The sequence below is a fragment of the Chaetura pelagica genome, unplaced genomic scaffold, assembly GCF_000747805.2.
Source record: "Chaetura pelagica isolate M959 unplaced genomic scaffold, ChaPel_1.0 scaffold429, whole genome shotgun sequence".
Taxonomy (NCBI): domain Eukaryota; kingdom Metazoa; phylum Chordata; class Aves; order Apodiformes; family Apodidae; genus Chaetura; species Chaetura pelagica.
Window position 1 is genome coordinate 376132 of NW_009954542.1, and position 24674 is coordinate 400805.

Genomic DNA, 24674 nt, shown 5'->3' on the forward strand with positions numbered 1-24674 from the left:
ATATTACACAAGTCCAAAATATGTGCTAAACTGGTAAGTGATGTAACACATCAATATTGTAGAGAGATTTGTAATGATGAAACACAGCTCTATATTGGCAAGTGGAATTCCCCTCTTGTGTATTACTTAATATATAGCTTTATTTTGATATAGGGGTGCAGTTTCCTGTATTTCTTTAAATAGAGAAACTTTGAAATGAAAAGTGTGTGTAAAACAGGATTTGGCTGAATACTGCTTGTTTCATGTCTGTAAAATATTTCAAATGAAAAAGCACTAGTAGTTGTACTTACTGGGTCCAGAATAGTCTGTTACTTATTATTTTAATTATTTAATTAAATTATATTTAGAATATATTTTAATCTCACTTTGGTAATTCTCATGCAAGAAAATGGGTATACAGGTGGACTACACAAGAGATAACTCTGCAAAGTGCATTGCTTTTAGGGCTAGCTCTGAAGGGCAACGGCTTCCAGGGTGTGACCCTAAGTCATGGTTCTTGCCCTGCATTTTTTCCATCCTACTGCTTGGCAGGTCTGCAGCTCAGGGTGTGTGTTTTTCACTGTGTCATCTTTGATCTACCACGTTCATTCTTATGAGCTGACCTAATGTACTTCAGATTTTATATTTTTTTAATGAAAGGGGAAATACTTCAGACGAGAACTTTCCAAGAAATAAGCATCAGAACCAAATCTGGCCCTGTCTGTTAATACTTCTTGTTTTATTTTTCTACCCTGGGTGCAAGAACGTAAAGAAAACTCAAATAGGAGTATACATGATGGCTCAAGTTCAGCACCAGTGCCAGTGTATGGGAAAGCCAATGTCAATGAAATTTCAGCAATTCTTTCAGTTCTGAAATGATGCCAAAAATGGTATTCTTAAAATAAAATTCAAATGTATAATTTCTAAAATAAGCTATTATTTCTCACCACCATTTTTACCAATTAGAAGAAGCACACATGCTTGGATCAGTTTTTACTTTTAGTAGAAGATTTACAACACATTTCAAGGAAAGAATACATTCTAGAGATGTTGTCAGACCCTTTATTAAATTCTGGAAACTCTGACCAAAGTGGTTCTGACATTTGACAGGTGAACAGCTTCTTGAAGAGAAGTTCTCAGTTAACACCAAATGTTCAGAGCTAATCTGCTTCCACTTCTTCCTTGCCCTTACTTCAAAACCGGCATCTCATAAATGAAGGATCGTATGGCTGGAACATATTTCCATGACAAGTAAGTGTGTTTTTTGGTGAATATCAAAACTACCATGGGGAACAGCATAAACTTGCTGAAGCACATGGGGTGTCCTTACAAACATTCCCCCTTTCAGTATCTGTTCGGGATTTCAACCACAAAGTGGTGCTGTTGCAGAAGGTATCAGCTGACAAGGCAAACCCACTCCCTGCTTTGCTCTTACAATGATCCAAGGCATGAATTACACCCAATCCAATTTTCATCCATTTACATACACGCATATCTTCTCTATAAATATTCATCTTTTAAACAGCAAACGCAATCACAGCCATGTCTGTTAATATGTAGAGAAAAAAGCCACATCTTCAAAGCATATAAAATGTTACATGGTTTGAAGTCTGGTCAAGAGCCTAATTAATCAGATCAATATCTAGTAATTATGCCAGTTAAAATCCCCAGAATGTAAAGATTCCTTTCTACATCACGCTTCAAGCAATATTTCAAATTCTTGCAGGCAGAACAGACATGTTCAAAGTAACTTTTTTTTTTTTTTTTTTTTTTTTTTTTTTGCCATGTCAGAACCTCAGATCCAAGGGCTACATGTAAAATAAGATGATCATTAGGGAGCTGTCATTTTTTATGATTTCAGTAACTTGTATAAACCTTAAAAAAAAATCCACTTCTTCTGAGGATTAGCATTTAAAAAAAACACCACAACACCACCAAACCCAGAATAGCAGATGAAGATATAAAAATACCTAGAAAAAACCAGCTTCAGAACAACAGAAATGTCTTACAAGAGAGGTTGGAAAGCTGCAAGGACCAAACATGTCTCCATTTTATATAGCTCACACACCCAGTCTACAATGCTTTTTACAGTGCACACATATTTGGCAAGATTAAGGTGTCACATCTCAAATTACAAGGCGTCTGATTGCCCATAGAGCTAGACACAAGTACAGGGCAAAACCCCTCATCTTGTGCAAACTGCCTAGCCCTGGCAGGCTTGCCTCTCTTCCCTGGTAGGCAGCTCCTCTGCTTGGGACACTTACTCTTAGCGACACAGCCTTCTGGTTTTCCTTCTTCTGCTGGGCTAGCTGCAAATGCAAAGTTCCCGGGCTAGTGCTGTATTCAGATGCTTAACCCTTTGCCTACCTCTGAGAAAGCATTCACCACCCACAAGAAAATTTGCTGTCCGTAGCACTGTTTTCTACTTCAGGAGATTAATAGCTGAACCACATTTTAAGCATTTCTCAGGTCTGACTGCAGTGCTGGGGCTGTGGAGGACAGGATTGCCTCCTCTTAGCTGAAAAAGCTCTAAAAAAGAAAGGAAACTGCATTCAGAGAAATGGGGAAGACAAAGACTTAGAGTTATTCAAGGTTTCAATGTGTTTTTTTCTGATTGGCAAAGCAGTAAGTTTTAGTAGAAAATTCTTAGGAGGCAAGAGTGGAAGATGACTCTTGCATCCGAGCAGTTCGAGGGAATAAGCCACTCAGGTGTAATTTATGAGACATACAATTTGTAGAGTTCAAAGTTCCCTGAGCAGGATTATTTTATGGTTGAAAGGGCAACCCCAACAAACGACACCAGCCGTGTTTCAGTCCACAGCGGAAAATACTTCAATAAAACTGTGACAACTGTCTAGGTAGATTAAAATGTCTCAAAGAAGATAGGGTCGTGCTTTCACAGCACGGGAGGACTAGCCATCCTTTCACAGGGAGGGGAAAGAGGAAAAATTCCTTGGTTAGATAACAAAAGACAAAAACTTCATGAGTTACTAAAGGAAGTATGCTTTAAGGAAATAATGTGGTGACTCTTAAGATTTGAAGCATTGTGTCTTACATGACCATGTCCTTGTGGTTATGACATGCTCAATTATGCTGGAATCAAATAGAAAAGAAGGATGACTTAAGCATGTAAATTTAGAGGGAGACTTAGAGGCATGCAGCTAAATTTATCAGCCATCTCTGTGAGCGATCACTCTAAATAAAAAGTTTGGAAACCAGTCGCTGCTGGTTGCTGATGAACTTACCATGTTTTTGGCACTTACCATCCTTTTCTTAATGGACTAATCTGCAAATCGAAACATGGGGAATATCTGAACACAAATCCATCCTAAGGTCTGTTCTTAATGGTGGGCATTTCTCCCAACACTTAGTTTTGTATCGGGCGGGTTGCTCGGTTGACAGAAATACTGGCTGAGGAAATAAATATGTTTAAAATTTTCAAGTAATTAAATATATATATATATAAAAGAAGAGCCAAAGAAGGGGCTTATGGCATTCTAGTTCTGTCTCTATTTCACCTGTTTTACATGTCCTATAATGACTTCTGAATATGGGTAAGAATAGCAACACATGCTGGCAGTTTGACCAAAGGGTGTGCGTGTGCATGTGTGTGAGTGTGTGTGTGGGAGACAGAGACAGTGGGGGTGGGGAGAGGGGCGTGGGGGGGAGTGGATGGACCATTAGGGTGCAAACACAGAGACATTCCTGCAATAAAATACTTGTCTTCTGAGAATCGCGGTCCGGAAGAGACAGTTATGATTTAACAAAATAATTATCTAAAATGTTCCCTGGTCCTAATACTGGTCTTAAAAATATGAAAAAAAAAAAAAATGCCAGGAAGAGGAATAAACCTGTCAATTTGATAAAAAATAAAACAAATAGGTACATGTTGGTTTTTTTAGATCACGTGGGGAAAACAATACTTTGTGACAGTTTGGTGATTTTCAAAAAAATGCCTTATTCTCTGAAATTCCCCAACGAGGCGAGGTTATAAATGGTAGGTAGGGAGAGCAGAGCGTGGCAATAAAGGGGTTAATCTGCAGAGCACAGAGCCATCTGGCTGAGCTGGTTTGTTATAATCGAGCAGATTATGTTCACGGGACTCAGAGTTTAAGGCTCCTCTCCCATAGAGCAACTCTGCACAACCCAAGCAGACCAACTTTGGGACTTTGAATGAACATATTTACATCCACCTTTCTCTTCATGTCGACTTTTCTGGAAACATTTACACGGATGCCATGGTTACTCCTACCACGGTAAGGGAAATTTGACGTTTTCTAATAGGGTCCTAAGAGGGCGGGGAGGGAAGGAGGGGGGAGAGGGGTCCTTTAAAGAAGTATAATGGGGAGGAGGGGGGTCTTGTAAGCAGTAGATCTGTCCCAAATGTTGTTGCCTTTCCCATTGTGCCTCCTCCTTCCCCCACCCCTACTTGCCCTATAGCTTGCTTTAGTCCTGAGGTTCCTCTCTCCTCCTGCTCTGCACGCTGTTGTTCAGCTCCCTGGCAAAGAAGCAGTGGAGGAGAAATATGAGGTGCTAAAGGAATCTGATTTAGGAGGCAAAAGCAAAGGAGACTCTGAGTTTTATTTGAAGAGGGAAACCAGCAACTTCAGATTATAACAAAAGGGGTTGCAAATCTTGAGCGTTGATTACAAGAACCAGCCTCAGCATACGTAGCCTGCTTGCCCTCAGGGAAAGTTAGAGCCCTTGACAAGCAAAGGAAAAATTCTCTATTTCTAGACCTTGCCTGTCTCAGGTAACTAACTTAACTACAGCTTTCTTTTGTGTGTGTGTGTGTGTGTGTGTGTGTGCGCGCGCGCGCCAGACACTGGAAACCCTATTCATGACCTTTGGATCAATCCTTGCTCTCCTCAAACCCAAACACTAAATTCTCTGGGAGGAACTGGAGATCAAAGGATTCCCTGCACATCTGTGTCTAGGTGAAAAAGATACACTCACTTTGTGCTAGGATGGCAGGAAAACTGTTCCTACGCTGCAATTGACGGCGTTTGGGAAGTGCCTTCTAGGAATGCTGCACACAACTAATCAACACAGAGGCACATATAGAGAGCAAAATAGAAAGCTGTTTCTCATCTAAACAGCTGAAATGCAGCTTAAAGCGTCAGTTACTGGCGAGTCCTTATGGAGACACCAAACTGCTGTTAGCCAAGTGGGGAAAAAGTCCTTGAATGGTTTAGATACTTTTCTGATCAGTTCTTAATCCTTCATTAAAATAAACGGGAAAGCTGTGTTGGTCCTATCTCTTAAACTATAAATATGCAGTATCTGGAGAGATGGATATTTTAGATTGAATAGGGCTGCTATGCGCACATTCTCTGGTTCCTGTATTGCAAAACTGGTTATTTAGAGATGACTGTGTGTGAGAGGGGGGTTGCTTCTCCTCCTCCTTTTTAAATAGACAGGGATGCGTGCTATATGGTCCAATCAATTGTTTACAACCTTTCAGAAAGCACTCTTTGCTCTTTGGCTCATGTGATTTGTTACATGAGGAGTGCAAATGGTATGTAAAGTTTGTCTTTACATTGTGCCTTCAGGAAAATACCCAGGCAAATAGGGGATACATTCTCAAGCACAGAAATACCTGATCCGTGCAAGCCTTTAAGTGGAGGGGTGGTGCAAGAAACACCTATAAATAAGATGTAAGAAAAAGGAAAAGCTAATAACGAAACAAAGAAAAACTTACTTTGTGGCAAGGCAGACAAAAGCAGTAGAGAATGGAAGAGAGTTCGGCATGATTCCAGCTGCCTGTAGTAAAAAGACTTGTCTTAGATACACGTGTCAGTACCAGGAGCTCTCTGTGCGAGCGTGGCAGGGGGAGGAAAACTGGACATGCTTGCAGGTGGTGGACCTAAAATATGGGGAGAAGTGGATTTACTGGCAGAGGCAGGAAAAGAGTGCTTTGTGTAGAAGGGTGCTTGTTATATGTTGAGGTATACAATGCACGTAGGTTTAGGTTTATTTATTTATTTATTTATTTTTCAGGGAAAGAACTAGATGGTATGTAGAAAGATAGAAGGAGTTTGGAGAGAAAGTGTTATACATACCAAAATACATATATTATATGCATGTGTGTGTGTATATGCATATACATATATGTATACACCAAAAAATAAACTGCTATGTATTGAGTGTTATATATTAAGATAATAAGAGCAGGTGAGCCACACAAAGGTGGTCAGCTTGAAAGGGAAACTGCTGTGGGTCAGGTGGAAAAAGAGGATCTTCGTGGGTAGGAAAAGTTTCAGAGCTCAGAAGGGGAAGTAACACTTGGGAGGGATGGGAAAGGTGCAGACCGGAGGCTGGGTGAGGATATGAAAGGGACATACAAGGATGCTAGGGTCTGCCAGGGGGAGGGAGTGTGGAGTGGGAGTCAAGGGAGAAAGGTGAAAGCACAGGGCACAAAGGATGTTTGGAGGAGGAAAAAAAATGTGAACTGTTGTCTATTTGGAGAAAGGTATGGAAAACAACCAGCTACATGATGCTTGTAGGGGGCGTCTAAAGGAGACACCTTTGGTTCTGTCAAGAAATAGATATGAGGATGTATTTGTGAGGAAGGTGTTAGAGTATGAAAGGGAAGGCTTGCATGTTGATGGAAACACAGACCCAGGAGAGGAATGCAGAGGAAAAAATGAGCAGGATGGGGATAGAGTGTGATGATGATAAAAGGGTACAGGAACCCATAAAGGTATGTGAGGGGGTAGCTGCTTAGAGAAATCTCAGAGGAGGTTGGAAGGCTTGTGGAGTAGTGTTATAGACGTGCTCCATGGTTGTGAGGAAGGGGCAGAACTGAGGAAAAAGGCATGTGAAACTGTTGTGATGAAATTCAAGATAATGGAAATCATGGGGGCAGGGTGAACTGTGACAGGAATATAAAGATGTGGCAGATCTTGGGAAGCATGAGAATAGGAAAAAATGAGGAATGCAGGAGGCATAGGAAAGCCTACAGAAAGCTGGGGAGGGAGTTTTTACAGTGGCTTGTAGTGAGAGGACAAGAGGTAATGAATCAAAACTGGAAGAGGGGAGAGTTAGGTTAGACATTAGAAGGAAATTCTTTAGTGTGAGGGTGGTGAGACACTGGCACAGGTTGCCCAGGTAAGTTGTGGATGCCCCATCCCTGGAAGTGTTCAAGGCCAGGTTTGGTGGGGTCCTGAGTAACCTGATCTAGAGGGAGGTGTCCCTGCCCATGCAGGGGGGTTGGAACTAAATGATCTTTAAGGTTCCTTCCAACTCAAACATTCTATGATTCTATGTACTTCACTTTGGTACTGCTTGCAGAAAAACAGAGAAAGTAGTGCAAAGGTGCAGGAATGTCTTGGCCAGCAGAAACAGAGGATGCCTCCTTACTGGGCAGTTGGGATAATACAGGGGAAGAACAGGCAGTATCTTACAAGGGAAGTAGTTGGGGAAAACAATGGAAAGTAAGGAATAATGAGGGATGTGGTGGGAAGAGAACACATACACAAATCAAGACGGAGTGACTTTCTGTTCAGGGAAGTGTAACAAATGTACTTATACCTCTGTGGTAGGTACTAGCTAAGTGAAGCAGCAAGAGGGAATGGAACAAATGTGCTAGCAGAGAAATTACTGAAGATATAAAGGGCTGGGAGGAGAAAGAATGGGAGAGATAACTACCTGGAAGATCGTATAAGCCATATGGCTGTACTAAGGTAAAAAGTAAGTGTGAAGTGTGTGGGGAGGTGAGTGGAGTTAGGATCTATAGGGCACGAAGTGGAAGTGAATGGGAATGACAGTTCATGTTACAAAGGGTGAGAAGCTTAGTGTAGGTTAACACATGATGGTGTGCAGGCAAGGAAAGTACCTGACAGTTTGTTCATACTTATAAAGGCTGTGGAAGGAAAGGTGAAAGAAGTGAAAAGTTGTATCTGATAAGAGAGATTTATATGGACAGCATGCTCCAAGGAAATGAGAGAAGTACAGGTAACAATTGCAGTTCTGAGTGTGAGGCCTGGGAGAAGGAAAGCAGCTTATGGGGGAGGAAAGAGCGATGAGGAGTGGGAAAAAGTTTTTGATGGCTTAAGCCATCTGTAGTTATCTGCCTCTTAGTTTAAGGGAGGCTGTGTAAGTGTGCAAAGAGAAATATATGCATACATAGCAGCATGAGAGCAAGTTGGGAGCTAAGTGCAAGGGGTGAGCAAGTAGAAGGCACAGGTAAATGCATGTAGTCAGTGACAATAGCTGCATGGATATTTGAAGTGCTGGTTTTGTGTGCAGGTCAGGGACAGATGTTTTGCTTACGTGACTGGCAGAGCCGTAGAGGGAGGCCCATGATGAGAATGATCCAGCCAGTCTGCAGGAAGAAGCTGAAATCATGTAAGGGTGCTGGGTTGCTGTCAGGGATGTGTGGAAGATGGCTATCAGAGGCTGATGGGACAATCACGTGTCCACTGCATTTGTGGCACAACTCTCAGTGTTGAAAGAAGTTATGTAAGACACACAACAGGGGTGAGTTGCGTGAGTGCTAAGAAGCAATGTTTGCATTGAGAAGGAGGGCAGGGAAATATGACTAACTGAGAAAAGGGTTTGGTGCGTGGGTAGCAATAGGACTGAACATGTGTTAGATGTGCTTGCCTTCTGCACGATGTGCACAGCAGGCAGTTGCTCCTTCTGAGGTTTTGCAGGCTTTTGCTAAAGAATAGGGAATAATCCTGAGAAAATCCCAGGATGTCTAACTAAAATATTTACAGCAGCTTCATTTGGAGGCATACCAATGCTCCTTCTTTTCATGCCTTAAAGCTTCAGCATACTACTGCTGACTTAAAATGGCAGAGTGATTTTTCTAGGACCGGTTAGCAGGGCTACTAGGTAATTAACAGGGCTGTTGGGTGAACAACCATTGTGTTGAAATATACATAAGGAGTACAGATGTCTGTCAAATGAAACAAGAAAGTAATAGCTTTCTCCATGGCTTGAAACAATAATGGAGTAATGTGCAGCTGGTTGAAGGTTGAAAACATAGGATACATCTTGAGTGTGAGAGAGAAACACTAAGAATATCTTTCCCCTCCATTCTTTAAATCTGTGCTACAAACATATTCAAATTTTCTGGCTTGCCAAGGTCCTACACTGGAAAAGAATGTGTGTGCCCATTTCCACCCACAGATGCTGTTAAACCTTGACAGTAAGAAAATGGATTTAAAAAAAATAATAATTTTTTTTTTGTACTGCAAAGTATCAACTAGAAGTAATAAAAACAGTATTCTTCAGTGTGAGGGTGATGAGACACTGGAACAGCTTGCCCAGAGAAGCTGTGGCTGCCCCATCCCTGGAAATGTCCAAGACCAGGTTGGATGAGGCTCTGAGCAACCTGGTCTAGTGGGAGGTGTCCCTGCCCATGCAGGGGGGCTGAAAACTGATTATCTTTAAGGTCCATTCCAACCCAAAACATTCTATGATCTATGCTCAATGATTAGAAGATTGTGATTGTGATTGTGATTAGAAGAAGTAATCCTGCCAGACTTGCACTGGGAGAAGGTAGTCTGATCACACTGTACTGCTAGACTTGAAGGTTGAAGCCTCTGAGTCCAGACCTTACATGACAACAGTCACATAAAATTGCATGAATCCCTTTGTGGTTTATTCCAGAGATCAATTCCTGCCAAAAAATACATAGTTAATAGGCAGATAGTGTGTGTGCAGTCATGGATTGTGTTGGGAACCTGCTGTCCTACTTTATGCACTGGTTTCCCACTGCAGAATACAGTTAAAGCTCTCTGGCTGGACAATTTTTCCTGGTGGTTGTTGGAGTTGGTTGTATTCAGTCAAAACCCATTTCCTCTTCTAGTGGTGATGAGTTTCCCACTATGGCAGGTTGTGGCTGCTGGGGACAGTGCCCATGAGGGGGAGATGAGTGACAGTAGCCAGTGGTCTTGGACACTGGGATTCAAGTGGGCTGGAAACACAGACTGCACCCTGCTCAGCCTACTACCACCAGCGGGGCCCAGAGTAATACCCTGGTCCTTCTGCTGCTGTGCCTCCTCCCTGACTAATCATGGAGAAAATCAGAATCAAATGATGGCATCAACCTGCCAACTAGCCAAGAGAGGAGAAAGGGATTGATGGGTACAATTAATGCTGTATTGTTGCAGGAAGGGGATCAAAGCATGAGTGACTGAGCTGTGTTAAAGTGCGAAGAACATGGGGTATTTGTGCCTGCCTGGACTCCTTTGTAGCCATGACACAGCCAGAGAAATGTGTTTGTAAGGGCTGGAACATCTGGGTGTCTCTGCAGATGCTTGCTGGTGTGGGGCCATGTGTATGTCTCCTTGTGGCGAGTAGGAGTGGAAAGTGGAAAGAAGCAGCATGTGGGTAGGGATGACAGAGGTGAATGGCAGCTGTTTCTGTGTGGGAGACAACCATCCATGTTCTCACATCTGTTGGTGGGGGGTGTGGGGATACTTTGCTTTCTGAGGGCACAGATGGGATGTGCGTGTGAAGAAAGAAGTGGCAGGGGTGGCTATGAAGTGGTTTCAAGGTTGTGAAATGAGTGTTAAAGGGAATACATGGAACTATGTTCCTGATTGTTTAATGAGCCTTAAGTCCATAGAGGAAGGGGACTCCTCTGCAGAAAGCCTCAAGGAAGATTATGCTTCCCAAGGAATTAAAAGAATAACACACACAAGCAACCAGTTCAGTTAAAACTCTCCTGCCCTTCAAATTGTACAACCATCTTGCTGCGTGAGTAAATTAAGCAAGGTGACCCTTTCCTTCAGGGCAGCAAGTGGTTGGAAAGATCAGAACTAGATATACTTCTTCCTCTCTTTATCTTCTCTACATCTCTCTCCTCTCCACCTCTTCATGCACAAGGAAAGAGTCTTTCCCCATTTGTCTTCTTAGTTTGCATTTGACTTCCTTCCGTGGAAACATGCAAAAAAGATACATATGAACAAGGGAAACCGTGTTGGGGAAGGCTGTGAGTCTGCACATGTTGAAACAAAATTCATTGACAGTCATCTGGAGCTCAGAGAAGTGATGTGTTGGTTGCATTTCAGTGCACATGAAAAGCATAGCAGGTCATTCTACATTTGCATCAGGCGCTGCCAGGAAATCAGTGTGCTCAGCTTCTTGCCACTCAGCCTGGACTTCAGAGAGAGCCACCGCCTCCTTAGCCCTGTCAATATAAAGACTCCATAGAAAGAGTGCCCTTTGTCTTATCTATTACAAGCCTGTACCAGAAGTTATTAAAACATTCTTGGAGGATTGCATTCTACAGAGTAAAATTTGCAACACTCCTCCAATATTTTCTGTGCTTCAGTTGCACTTGTTGCCTATAATGGAACCACAGCAATAAATGTGCTTCTGAATTGCTCTTTCACACCATTAAAGCAATAAATTCATAGAAGAGTAGAATGGTTTGAGTTGGAAGGGACCTTAAAGATCATCAGGTTCCAACCCCCATGCATGGGCTGGGACACCTCCCACTAGATCAGGTTGCTTAAAACCCTATCCAGCCTGGTCTTGGACACTGCCAGGGATGGGGCTTCCACAACTCTAGAACTGGACACAGTACTCCAGGTCGGGTTTCATAAGAGATGAGTAAAGGGGAAGAATCACCTCTTTTATTTTTGTTTTGTCCCTGCTATAGATTTGAAATGTTTTATCTTACATTAGCTGAGCTAGCATGTGAGCAAATGTTAACCTAGTGAACTCAGAAATATATTTTTCTATGCTATGCCTTACAAAAATTCACCCATATTTACAGGACATCTAAACCAACATCATCAGAGGTAACTGGCATTTAAGTGGAGAGTTACAGAAGGAAAAAGTACTTTGTACTCTACGTGAATGTCTAGAGGCTTGTCTACACTCAGAGGCTGTGAGTGTGAAATTTAAATCCAACAGCTGCTTCTGGTCAGGACTGTGGTTATACAAGTTCTAAGATAGCATCCTGTCCTGTAGCTTCTGTCTCAGCCTGGAGATGGACAAGCACACTCGCAAGACAAAAGCAGCTTTTGTCCCCTTGAGGGACAGGCTTCAGACAGTATTTGGTTTATACTTCAAACCAAGATCAGTTGTTATGACTTTTAGCTATCAAATACAGCCCTTGTAAATCTGACGGAGATGTCTAACCAGTTTTCTCAGTATGCTGTATTTGTGGTGAACCAGTAGTACTGATAGATGCTGACACTGGTGATGAGCTTGGTTTCAGAAATTCTGAATGAAAATGGTAAAACTTATGGTTTGGAGGAATAAAATGGAGAATGTATAGTCAGCTGTGTAAACAGAAAAAGTTCCTTAGATGAAAAGATGTGGAAACATTTAAGAAATGCTTTGGAAGAATGTGAAAACTTGTCTGGGTGTCCTCTCTTTACCATTCCCCACTTTCCTACCCACTCCTAACACCAAAGGGATATGCATAAAACCTAACTACAAGTTAACAGCAAAACTGAAGTCCAGTGACACCATCTTAGACAAAGAGAAACTTTACCCTGTGCTGGATTAGGTAACAAAACTATGGTCATTAGGAGGAACATGTCACTTCATGTGCTATGGGTCTTTCCTGGATTTGTACATTTAAAAGTTAGAAAACACTTATTCAGTTTATTGTTCTCAGCTCCTGTCATAAGTACAAAATTATTTCCCTCAGTCATTTCTCCAACAATTTGCACAGTCTTATTTTACGTAACTGATTTTCCAAAAGGATGATGCAGATAACTCTGTAGCATTAAAAAAGTTTTCCTGCAACACTGGGGTTTTCTTGCTGGTTTTTGATGCTTGCACTTCTTTTTCTCTATCATCTTTTGCTTCTGAGTGTTTGTTTTGTTTTGTTTTGTTGGTTGTTTTTTTAATGATGTTTTAAAAAATTTTCTGACTTGCCTCACTTTCGTCCACATCTTTGTGGAACTAGATCATCCAGGAATAAAGGTGACATTCCAAAAACAGAAGACCTCTTCAATCTGTTTGTCTGCTTTCTGTAATTATACTGACTTTTTGCACTTTCTAGTTCTCTCCTCTTTCTCTCTTCTACTAAAAAATAACTTTTAGGTAATAAATCTAGCATTAATTTATTGTTTAAATCATGGTTAGCTAATCTTTGGCATTTCCAACTTCCTCTCTGACATTTAATATAGGTGCTTTGAATTGATTTGCCCTAGACCTATTATCTTAGGCTTTTCACCTCTGAGTCTCCTATTTTCTGCTAATTTTTCTAACCACTCTCTATCTTATGTAACATTTTTTTTCCTATCCTTTCCATCCTGATGAGTGGTGACCTCATCAATATTTACAAATATGTAAAAGGTGAGTGTCAGGAGGACAGAGCCAGGCTTTTTTCAGTGATGTCCAGTGATAGGACAAGGGGCAATGGATGCAAACCGGAACATAGGAGGTTCCATGTGAATATCAGGAAGAACTTTTTCCTGTGAGAGTGACAGAGCCCTGGGACAGGCTGCCCAGAGAGGCTGTGGAGTCTTCTTCACTGGAGACATTCAAACCCACCTGGACATGTTCCTGTGTGATGTGCTCTGGGTGACCCTGCTCTGGCAGGCGGGTTGGGCTAGATGATCTTTTGAGGTCCCTTCCAACCCCTAGGATTATGTGATTCTGTGATCCTTTCTATCTATCTGCAACCCATTCCTTCTCTACTAGACCCCATTCCTCAGGAGTACTCAGGTACTGGGACCGGTGCTGTTTAACATTGTTAGCATCATGGATAATGGCATTGAGTGCACCATTAAACTGTTTGATGTGATGTGGTTGACACGGGGAGAAGGGATGCCATCCAGAGGGACCTTGACAGGCTTGAGTGGTGGGTCCCTGTCAACCTCATGAAGTTCAACAAGACCAAGGGCAAAGTCCTTCTCCTGGGTCAGGGCAATCCCAAGCACAAATATGGATTGGGCAGATAATGGATTGAGAACAGCCTTGAGGAGAAGGACCTGGGGGTGTTGGTTGATGAAGCTTAACGTGAGCAGGCAATGTGTGCTTGCAGCTCAGAAAGCCAACTGTGTCCTGGACTGCTTCAAAAGAAGTGTGGCCAGCAGATTGTAGGGAGTGATTCTGCCTCTCTGCTCTCATGAGTGCTGTCCAGTTCTGGAACCCTCAACATAAGAAGGACATGGAGCTCCTGAAAAAAAGTCCAGAGAAAGGCCACAAGGATGATCAGAGGGTTGGAGCACCTCTCCTGTAAAGGCTGAGAGAGTTGGGGCTCTTTAGCCTAGAGAAGAGAAGGCTCTGGAGAGATCCTCATAGCAGCCTTCCAGTACATGAAAGCGGCCGATAGAAAAGCTGAGAAAGGACTTTTTACAAGGGCTTGTAGTGAGAGGACAAGGGGTAAAGGATCAAAACTGGAAGAGGGAAGATTAGATTAGACATTAGAAAGAAATACTTCACTGTGAGGGTGGTGAGACACTACAACAAGTTGCCCAGGGAAGTTGTGTCTGCCTCATCCCTGGAAGTGTTTAAGGCCAGGTTGGATGGGGCTTTGAGCAACCTGCTCTAGTGGGAGGTGTCCCTGCCCATGCAAGGGGTTTGGAACTAGATGATCTTAAAGGTCCCTCTCAAACCAAACCATTCTGTGATTCTGTGATTCTTCCACAGCTTTACCCCTCAAAGTTTGCAGATTGCTCAGTAACAGAATGGAAGAGAGTGGTAGGTCACTACCCCAGCCTCGATAGTCATCATTTACCAGTATTTACCAGTTCATGGCTTGCATCCAATTTTCAGGTCAGGTTTGTTTTGCAGAGTAGATAGTAAACTTGTACAAGCTGAATATACATGTGTGTGGAGCTGATGCATGCATGCGTGTGTGAATGGAAGAGGAGGGGTCAATATGTGACTGCTCTGCAAGAACATAGAATCATAGTATCATCAAATCATCCTGGTTGGAAGGGACCTTGAAGATCACAAAGTCCAACCATAGCCTAAATCTCCCTAACATAACCTAGTCTACCTGTTCAGTGGCTAAATCATGCCCCTAAGCACCACATCTACATTTCTTTTAAACACTTCTAGGGATGGTGACTCCACCACCTCCCTGGGCAGCCTATTCCACTGTCCAGCCATCCATTTGGTAAATAAATTCTTTCTAATACCCAGTCTAAACCTCCCTTGGCCCTTCTTCAGGCTGTTTCCTGTGGTCCTGTCATTATTCACTTGAGAGAAGAGTCCAACTCCCACCTCCCTACAACCTCCTTTCAGGTAGTTGTAGAGGGCAATGAGGTCTCCCCTCAGCCTCCTTTTCTTCAAAATAACAATCCCCCTTCCCTCAGCCTCTCCTCATAGGGCTTATTCTCCAGACCTTTCACCAGCTTGGTAGCTCTCCTCTGGACCTGCTCCAGAAACTCAATATCCATCTTGCAGTGAGGGGCCCAGAACTGCTCACAGGACCCGACATGAGGCCTCACCAGTGCTGAGCACAGGGGCAGGATCACTTCTCTACTCCTGCTGGCCACACTATTCCTGATACAAACCAGGATGCCATTGGCCTTCCAGGCCACCTGGGCATCCTGCTGGCTCATGTTAAGCTGGCTGTCCACCAGCACCCCCAGGTCCTTCTCTACCATGGAGCTTTCCAACCACTCCTCCCCAGGCCTGTAGCTTTGCATCGGGTTGTTGTGACCAGAGTGCAGGACCTGGCACTTGGCCTTGTTGAACCTCAAACAATTGGCCTTGGCCCATCAATCCAGTCTATCCAGGTCTCTCTTTCTACCCTCAAGCAAATTGACACTTCCTCCCAGCTGAGTGTCATCTGCAAACTTCCTTAGGCAGCACTCCATCCCCTCATCTAGGTCATTAGTAAAGATACTGAACAAGACTGGACCCAACACTGAGCCCTGGGGGACACACGGGTGGCCAGCCACCAGCTGGATCCAACCCTGCTCACCACAGCTCTCTGGGCTCAGCCAGCCAGGCAGTTTTTCACCCAGCAGGGAGTGCCCCTGTCTGTGCCATGAGCCGCCAGCTTCTATAGGAGAATGCTGAGAGAGATGTTGTCAAAAGCCTTTCCAAAATCCACATAGACAATGTCCACAGCTCTTCCCTCATCCACCAGGTGGGTCACCTGCTCATAGAAGGAGATCAGGTTGGTCAAGCAGGACCTGCCTTTCCTGCACCCCTGCTGGCTGGGCCTGATCCCATGGCTGCCCTGCACGTGCCATGGGAGTGCACTCAAGATGAGCCTCTCCATGACTTTCCCTGCTACTGAGGTCAGGCTGACAGGCCTGTAGTTCCTAGAATCCTTCTTCAGGCCCTTCTTGTAGATAAGCATCACATTGTCAAGCCTCCAGTTATCTGGGACATCCCCTGTTATCCAGGACTGTTGGTGGATGATAGAGAGAGGCTTGGCAATCTCTTTTGCTAGCTCTCTCAGTACCCTTGGGTGAATCCCATCTGGCCTCATAGACTTGTCATCCAGTTTATTTTTCCCCCTCTTTATGGTCTTCCTAGCACTCTTTGGTCTTTGCCCTCCTTTTAGGCCATGAGAGACTGTCACATAATTGTCCTTTGTTGTGTTGACCAACTTGTTGCCCTTGGAATTGTTCCACAACTCTGTACCCAGTTTCCTGTTAGGGTGTCAGGCACCTTCTCACCACACTGGCATGCTGAGTAACTCCTTCTCCACCTCAGCTCTGCCACTCACACAAGCTGGATCTGCTCACAGACCAGGCTACCTGATGGTGCTCCTGTCTCATTCTTCCTCACTCCCATGGACTCCATCCACTTGCTCTCTACTTTCAGTTCTCTCTCAAACACCTATTTCTTCTGTAACATGGGGAAAACAGCTGACTTAGACTGGAAGAAGTGAGATCCCTCAAGACTTTGAACAAAATAAACTTTTTTACAGGGAAAATAAGAAAAAGAATTTTTCATCTGATGAGCAATGCGTGTTATTAAAACTTGCTATCTCCTATTCACAGGGACTACCCAACTGCTTCTTCAGGCTTACACAAAATTGAAAGCAGCCATAGTTAAAGACTCCTTGGCATTAGTACCAGTGAGGGCTTTTGAATTTTTGAACCTGACAGCTCTAAGGCCCAGAAAGAAGGATTTTCAAAAACAGAGCTAAAACTTCAGAAACAAATGGAAGTTTTAGCATTTATTATAATGGAAGCACAATTAATCCAATACTATGGGGGTCTGGAAGTCCTAGAGACTAGAACTGTTGTAAATATTTTCATCCTTGTAAATAAGAACATGAATACCTATACTGTGTGTTAAAGAAGAGTCACACTTTCTGCTTGGGTGTATGTGATAAGTACCATAATCTGCCAAACACATTCCTCATTTCTTCTGTGTGGCACTTGCACATAAAGCAGCCTATATGAAGTAGGTCTTGCATCCCAGTGCTTGACACCATATCCTAGCCCAGATTCATTTACTAGTACAGGTGGCACCTGAAAGTCAGCCCTGGAGGGACTGTGTTCTAGGTGATATAGAGTGACTGGTGTCACAAGGGAACTTGGAAAAACTTGCATTTTGAGGAAACATATATGTTTTATAAACTCCAGTGAAATATTCTGAATGTTTTCATTTTTTCTGTATTTACTACAAAATCTTCTTATTCACTTTGCTTTTTTCTTGTAGCTTTTTCTCATTTGCCTCACTGCTTTGAAATAAAAGCTGGTGACTTTTCAGTTCTGCCCTCCTTTGAGTCACCATTAACCAAATCTGATTAGTTTTGGTGAGTTCATTTGTTTAAACTTAATCTTTCTATGTGTCTCTGATTCAGATTATACCTTTCCTGAGTGGGTTTAGCACTAGCAGCTCCATTGAACTCAATGCATTTCTGCATTGATTTACACAGAAGCAGGAGTCCCCAACTGAACAAATGTGTAAATCCACCTGCTTGCAGGTCAAATTCTGGCCTCAGTTGCACCCAGGCAATCCTACCAAAATTAGTGAGACTAAACGTTGAATGTACGTCTTGGTGTTGCCTTTTTGAAAACCATGGATGCACATCCAAAGCATTTTAGTACATTGAATCATAAAAATCAGAGAGGGGAAGATAATATGCCTATATTAGATGTTAGATATAATTGATTGGAAACATTATAGCAAAGCCATTTATTTGATATAATTTACCAGTTCCTCAGAAACAAACCATTCCCCTACTTTTCTACTAAATCTCAACTAAGTCCCCCTGGACACCAAGTTTAAAAATGTGGCAGGCTTCACCCTTGCTCAGAACCCTGCCTCCTTTTTGGCCCATCTGTGGGCTTCTAGAAACACCAGCTATCCACAGACCAGGAAACCAATTCTTGTAGCTACAAGGACAAAGCCAGTGAAACCTGTTGACCTGGAGCAACCTAGATCATGACACTGTCCTCTCACAGGGGACTCTGAAATCCACAGGGCTTGGGATGTCAAGTGGAATTCCTGAGAACTGGAGATTTAAAACCAACAAAAATGCATCTCCTAGTACAGTCCAGTATCTCCTAAGATGGTCTGTGGTCCTAAGATGCAGGCCAGTCAGACTGTGTGTTCTTCAAAGCTCAGTCATGTCTAATCAATCAAGTGACTAGGCTTCCATCAATCCACTTTAAATCCTCATACCATCCCTGATCCAGCTTGAGTGCCACTCATTACTGCTGTATTGAGTGTTTTTCGATGTAAAAGTTGTTAGCAACCATACAGCCCTGGGTGGCAGTAGGATGGTTGTCAATGGGTATTTTTAGAAGAGACAATCATTTTCAACCTCATTTGTTTCTTAGTTAACTTATAATGGTCATTTTTTGTGATAATATTCTTTGAGGAAGCAGTGAAAATAAATGGTTGAAAATTGTTGAAAATAATTTTAATAAATAATCTCTTCTTATAGAACAGCTCTTTTTCAAGAGAAAGGTTTGGAGTTACAAATCTTCTTGGTTGTCTAGAGTAATAGCACCAAACAATTGGTAAGAAAAAGATAGGGACAGCATCTTGCTATTTGAGATATTCAAACGTGCTGTGGAACACATGGGTGCCACAGCTTTCCTTCAGCAAGGTCCATATATTTGATTGTTTTAATTTTTATTCATAAATATCCCTAAAGAGTTGTTTATTCCAATTTATTTCTGAATTTTCTCCAGATTAACTGGTATTTTTTAGTAACACATGGAAATTTGCAGACTATAAAGTAGCATCCAAAATTCTTTCCTGGTTACCTGGCAGATTTCCACTGTTGGATTTAATTTTGGTGGGTTTTTTTCTTGTCTTTTCCCATCTTGAATACTCAGTTGCTAGCTCTGGACATAACTAGCTTAAAAGAGGCCTAATTCTGACCCCACTTACAAGGAAGAAGCTTAATGGACCCCCAGGGAGTAAGTTCATCTTGAGGCAGTGAAAATTTAGACTGGAGTCAAGACCTGAGAACTCAACAGAAAGATTATTGCAAATACCCAGGGAAACGAGAGTGGTTTTTTCTGCACAAAAAGTTTTCTTAATGTAGATGCAGTTTCCCAAACCCGTACTAGCAAAATTTAATCTGAAATTCTGCTCTCCTCTGTGCACTGCTAGATGGTATCAAACATTATCTAATCACAAGTCTGATACTGCCCTTGTTCATTTGCTTGCTTGTTTTGTTTACACTTTTTGCAAGTATGTGCTGATATGATGACTCTGGCATTTTCTGGTTTTCTCTCCATGAGTTTCATCCAGATGAATTACCTCAAGCAAAATCTGAAAAAACAAAACTGGCATATTACCTTTTGATCTTGGGCATATAATCTTAGGTGCCATCATCAGTCTTCCACAGAAACATGGTCCAGAATAAAGAACTTAAAAAGAATCCCAAAGATCCTCCTAAAAGCTACAAAATGTTTTAGCGGTTGCATTTTTTTGCTTCCTTTTTCCTACTGAAAAGGAACAGATGGGAACAGAAGTAAACTCTGCCATCTGGAAAGACTGAAATACTTGTATGAAAAGGGCCAGGTGTCAAGTTTGTTCAGCACTGGCCCATCTTTGTCAGTTATCAACACCAAAACCTAGTTTCAACAAGGGCTAAATTATGCTAAAGAGAACTTACATTGGATAAGCCACTTTTTCAGTTTGGTTTTTTTTTGTCATCTAATTGTTCAGCTATCTTGAAAACTACAGACTTATGCACAGAAACACAAACTAAATCAATTTGAAGTTTAATCTCTTATATCACAGGAAATTCTCTGCCGCAGTCTTTCCTACACTACACTTAACACTGCAGTCTGGACTCCAGTTACGTCCATTAGCTGTGTAATTATCCTTTAATATTATGCTATTTAGAATTTATTTATGTGTAATTTGGACCTTGTTCTTATAACCATTTCAAATGGAAATATAGCACCCGTAAATCTTCTTGGAGTGGGAAATGGGAAGCCTAAAATCCATCATATTCTGTTCAGTCTCTCAGTGGTTTCTGAACCACTGACATTTCTGCTTTAGATATTGGAAATCACATGTGTATATATAATACATATATATGTATTATACATATATAGACATGTACAAGTATATATATTTGTTTGTGCTCTGCCTATATCTAGAACAAGATTAAACATGCTAAGTAATTAAGTAGATTTTCTATTTGGTTTTTTTTTTGTGTTGTTTTGGGGTTGGTTTTGGTTTTTTTTGGTTGGTTGGTTGGTTTTTTTACATTACAGTTATGACAATTCACAATACATTTGGTTTTAATGATTACATAAGCAGGTATTCTTGCATTAAACTTTCCACTGAAGGACATGTGAGCAAATAATAGACCTTCTCCATACTAATGAGAATGTTAATAGAGATCACCAAAGAAGTATTTTCCCCCAGAATACACAACTAAGCAATCAGTGTTAACCTTGGATGAAAGTTCTAGGAAATCACAATCATTTGGTCTTGTGGATTCAATTTTTCAAAGATTTTATTGTTTGTATTTCAATCTTGCTGCACTCCTTTGGGATAAACAGCTGAACAGATTGCACCTCTGTCTCACATTTTCCACTTGTATGTACCTACCTCTCTTGAAAATATAATAATACTGAATGTCTTAGAGGCATCCTTGGAATAAAGCCAAGAGGGTAAATACCCTTGGTTCTGTTTTACCATTTTTTGTAGAACAATTTTGCTTTTTATTTACAAAATAATTATTTTCAAAAGCTGCATAAGCTGGTACTTTTTTCCATACATAATGCAATCTTTTATGCTTCTTTCACAGGTTGACTCTTATTGCCTTTTATCAATTTTTGCTTGTATTCCTCAATTTTCTCCCATAGCTGTGTGTTCCTACAGGTTTATGGCTTGCTGACCAAGTCAGCTGTGGCCTTCTCTTGCATTTCCTCCAAACTAAGCAATTTTTAAAATGTTGTTTGATTTGTTATGTTTTTCCCACCTAAACATATATCAAGCATTTGTAAATTTTTTTTTTCCCTCAGTTTGACACCTTTGTGTCCAATCACCATCTGAGCTGGCAGGGTCCACAAGCTCCCCTTAAATTGCTTCTTTGAGTCTGAAATACATTGTGTAAAGGTTTTGTTGTGGCCCCCCACCCCCCCCCCACCCCCGTCCCCTTTTTTCTTTTTAATATGATGCTCATACATTTCAAAATTTTGTTCATTCTTTATCACATGATTGTAACCGCCTTGATCGTCTCCTTTTAGTGCCATGGTATTAAGCCAATCTAGGGCCTCTAGAAGTAAGGAGAAAATAGACATTATTCTTGTATCTCGTGTTTTTTTCAATAGTGCTCCTTATCTTGGTGAGGAGACAAATTCTTGTTTGAATCTCTTCTCTTTCACTTCAAGAAAGGAAAGCCTAGTTGAAGACCTTTGGCATCTCTGTGTTGTCATGCATCATCTTCTTTCTGCTCTTGATATTATACATATATTCTTCTTTTTTTCATTTTTCCTCCTGCTACAGTATATTGTGCCTTGATGATGGTTAGAAGGCACTCAGACAGAAAGAGGAATCAAAGGAAAAGGCATCTCTGCATTCCTTTCTCAGAAAGACGGAAATCAAAATTAGCTTTTAATGGTTAAACCCAGGATTTTTAGAACTGTTTAGAGGTACAAAAAAAAGATGCCTGTGTGGGACTTCCAAACTGCATCTTCAGTAATGCAACACATAATCCTCCAGTCATGATTCACCACAGCATTTTGTTCTGAGGGATGTTACTATACCAGTTGTTGGACATTATCCTTCAGAGGTCAGTGCCCAAAATGAATAACCACGTCTGTGAGTAAAATTGCTACAATCAAATATTGATACAGAGAATTGTTGATCATCCATTGTTGAGTTTAGGGAAACAAAATGTCTCGAGTTTGATAAAGGAAGTATCTCATTTGATGCAAATCACACGTAGTGAAATATTTACTGTTAGAATGTAAAGATTAAAGGTGAAAATGAGAAAAATATTACCAAATCTTGAATATCTGATGAAAAACATGAATTGCATGTTTTACATGAGCACAATGACAATTTTTCAGCCAATTCAATTTCTAGTATGGCTGACTGCACTTGGCTACCAAGCCTTAAGCCTTAGTGTGTAGTTTTCAGTCAGTATTAATCCACCATTTTCATTTGAAAGAAACACACATAATTACACCATATCATTGCCATGCAGGAGGGTGGTTTCCCTGCAGATATTACCTGTAGTCTAGTTTTGGAGGTGAGTCAATTAGTTTCTCAAAGTCAGACTCATAAATTCTTCTCCTATGAATTTTATCTGTGTTATTGTCTGGTGATGGGGGGCAGTAAGTAGGGGGGATGCAAAATTCCCCCCTCTTGTTGCTCTTGCATCGAAGAATGCTACAGACGATACTGGCATCAGCCATATCATCACTGTGTTATGTCACCATATTTAGAACACGTGGAGACAATCTGGTATTGAAAACAGCAATGGCTGGTCTAAATTAGTCTTTTGCTCATTTTTGGCACTGCTATAATCAGTTCCCCTGTCCCTCCATTAGGGTTTTGTTCAAGTAAATCAGCTTCATTCTGAGAGATTTAACTGTCTCTGGAATCACTGATGCCATTTCAACATAAAGTGAAGGGAAACATCAAAGCTGATGTCTGCCATTTTTGACCCTTTAAAGTTGCTTTCAGTTAAGACTGAAACAGTTGCCAGTAAAGTTATTTTAATGATTTTGTTGTTGTTTTGAAGGGAGAGGCTGTGAACATTGTAATGAGATTAATGGTTCATATTAATAGAACACTGCTGCAATATTGCAATTCATACCAGAAATCCTGAAAGAACAGTTCTACAAATGAATTTAAAAAAAACCTCTTTCACAGCTCCTTTCCAACTGAATGGGTGTTCCCAATTATAAGCCTTTCTTTAACTCAGTTACAACTTCCTTTATTTCTTGGCAAAACCAAATTTTAAAGAGCTTAACGACTGCATTTATAAGGGTGATTGTGATATTTTTTTTTAGCAGACACAGTTCTTACTGGTACTCCCAGCTTTGTTTGCTTCATAGCCGTTTCCACATTTCATCTGTGCCCTTAATTTCATATTTCATCTAAGAATGCAAGCAGGTGAAAAATTTTTTGAATGCAGACACCTAATCTAGAAGGGAAAGATGCTTGCTTTCAAACTCAGTATCCTACTACAATATATATCAGAGAAGAGGAATTTGTAATTAAGAAAGCCAGCTGCAAAATTTAGATTATGTCACCCTGATAAACACAAAGAAACAACTTTTGTAAAATTATTCCAGCCATTTATAGTGAAAGACACCTCTCAGGAGCACAGGCTTGGTATTTCCTGCTGTCCGGAATTACGTTGTATTTAAATTTTTATTCTGAATACTTGATCTTGGTGTTATTCAACAGCTTACAAAACAGAATACATGTAGAACTTCATCAGATGATGTTTTAACTGTTTTGTTTACTTCTCTTCCCATTGCTTGAAAGGCTTTTAGAACCATGCTATGTTCTTTCCTAGATGTAATCATTCACACAAATTTAGTGTAATGTTGCCTTCACTGCAGAATCACGAGTAGTTTATCCATGATCAAAACTGTGTTAACTTTTATTCAAATTTGAGCTTGGCAACATCCCATTGCCACAGAGTCAAAGTTCTTGTTCATGTAAAAAAAACCAACACACCACCAAACAACCCCACAACCACTTGGCAAATAATCATAAAAGAATATTAAAATGCTTCATGGCAAATCCTGAAGTGTGAATTTAGAGCAAGCTATGCATTTACCAGAACATCCATGTGCACATAATATGATTCTGGTGTAAGAGTGTCTGGTTTTGAGTTTAACATAAATTACATCACAAGTAACAAAACCAAAATAAGTTTGTTGGCAGTTGCATGAATGGAGCCTGGTTTCTCAGGAACTTGCGTCCTGTGCCTCGACTCTTTCACTGATCTTCATTTGCCTTAATTCTGCAATACCTCCGCTTCCTCCTACACTCCTGCTCTCACCTCCCTGTCCTTTAAGCACCTACACAGTGTTTTATCTCTTTGTCATGTTCTCTGACTAGTAGCTTGGCAAGAGTTAGCGTGTGCTTTAGCCATTTGAGAGCGCTGCCTATGCTAATGCACAGCCTAAAAGCTACTGAGCTTTACTCTTTATGACAATCACTAACCTGAGTGTCTTCTTCCACCAATTATCATGAAATTTGTAGTAATTTAGGATTTCCGAGAATTTCACATCCCTAGTGGATTTGGTTAAAATAAACTGGCAAATTAAAAATTGCTGGGAGGGATTAGTAGGAAATGGGATCAGGCAGAGTTTTTTCTTTAATGCAAAAGGAGAAAAAGACACAGCAGG

General features: G+C 41.2%; 1 protein-coding gene across 1 annotated transcript in view; it reads left to right on the forward strand.

Annotated features, from left to right (window-relative positions):
- The first annotated feature begins 4114 nt into the window (after nucleotides 1-4114).
- Nucleotides 4115-24674, forward strand: part of NTF3 (neurotrophin 3) — a 55835-nt gene continuing 35275 nt past the window's right edge. Inside the window, exon 1 of the mRNA XM_010004924.1 lies at nucleotides 4115-4235. Coding sequence (XP_010003226.1) covers nucleotides 4218-4235 — 18 coding nt within the window. The 5' untranslated portion in view covers nucleotides 4115-4217. The remainder of the gene's footprint in view (nucleotides 4236-24674) is intronic.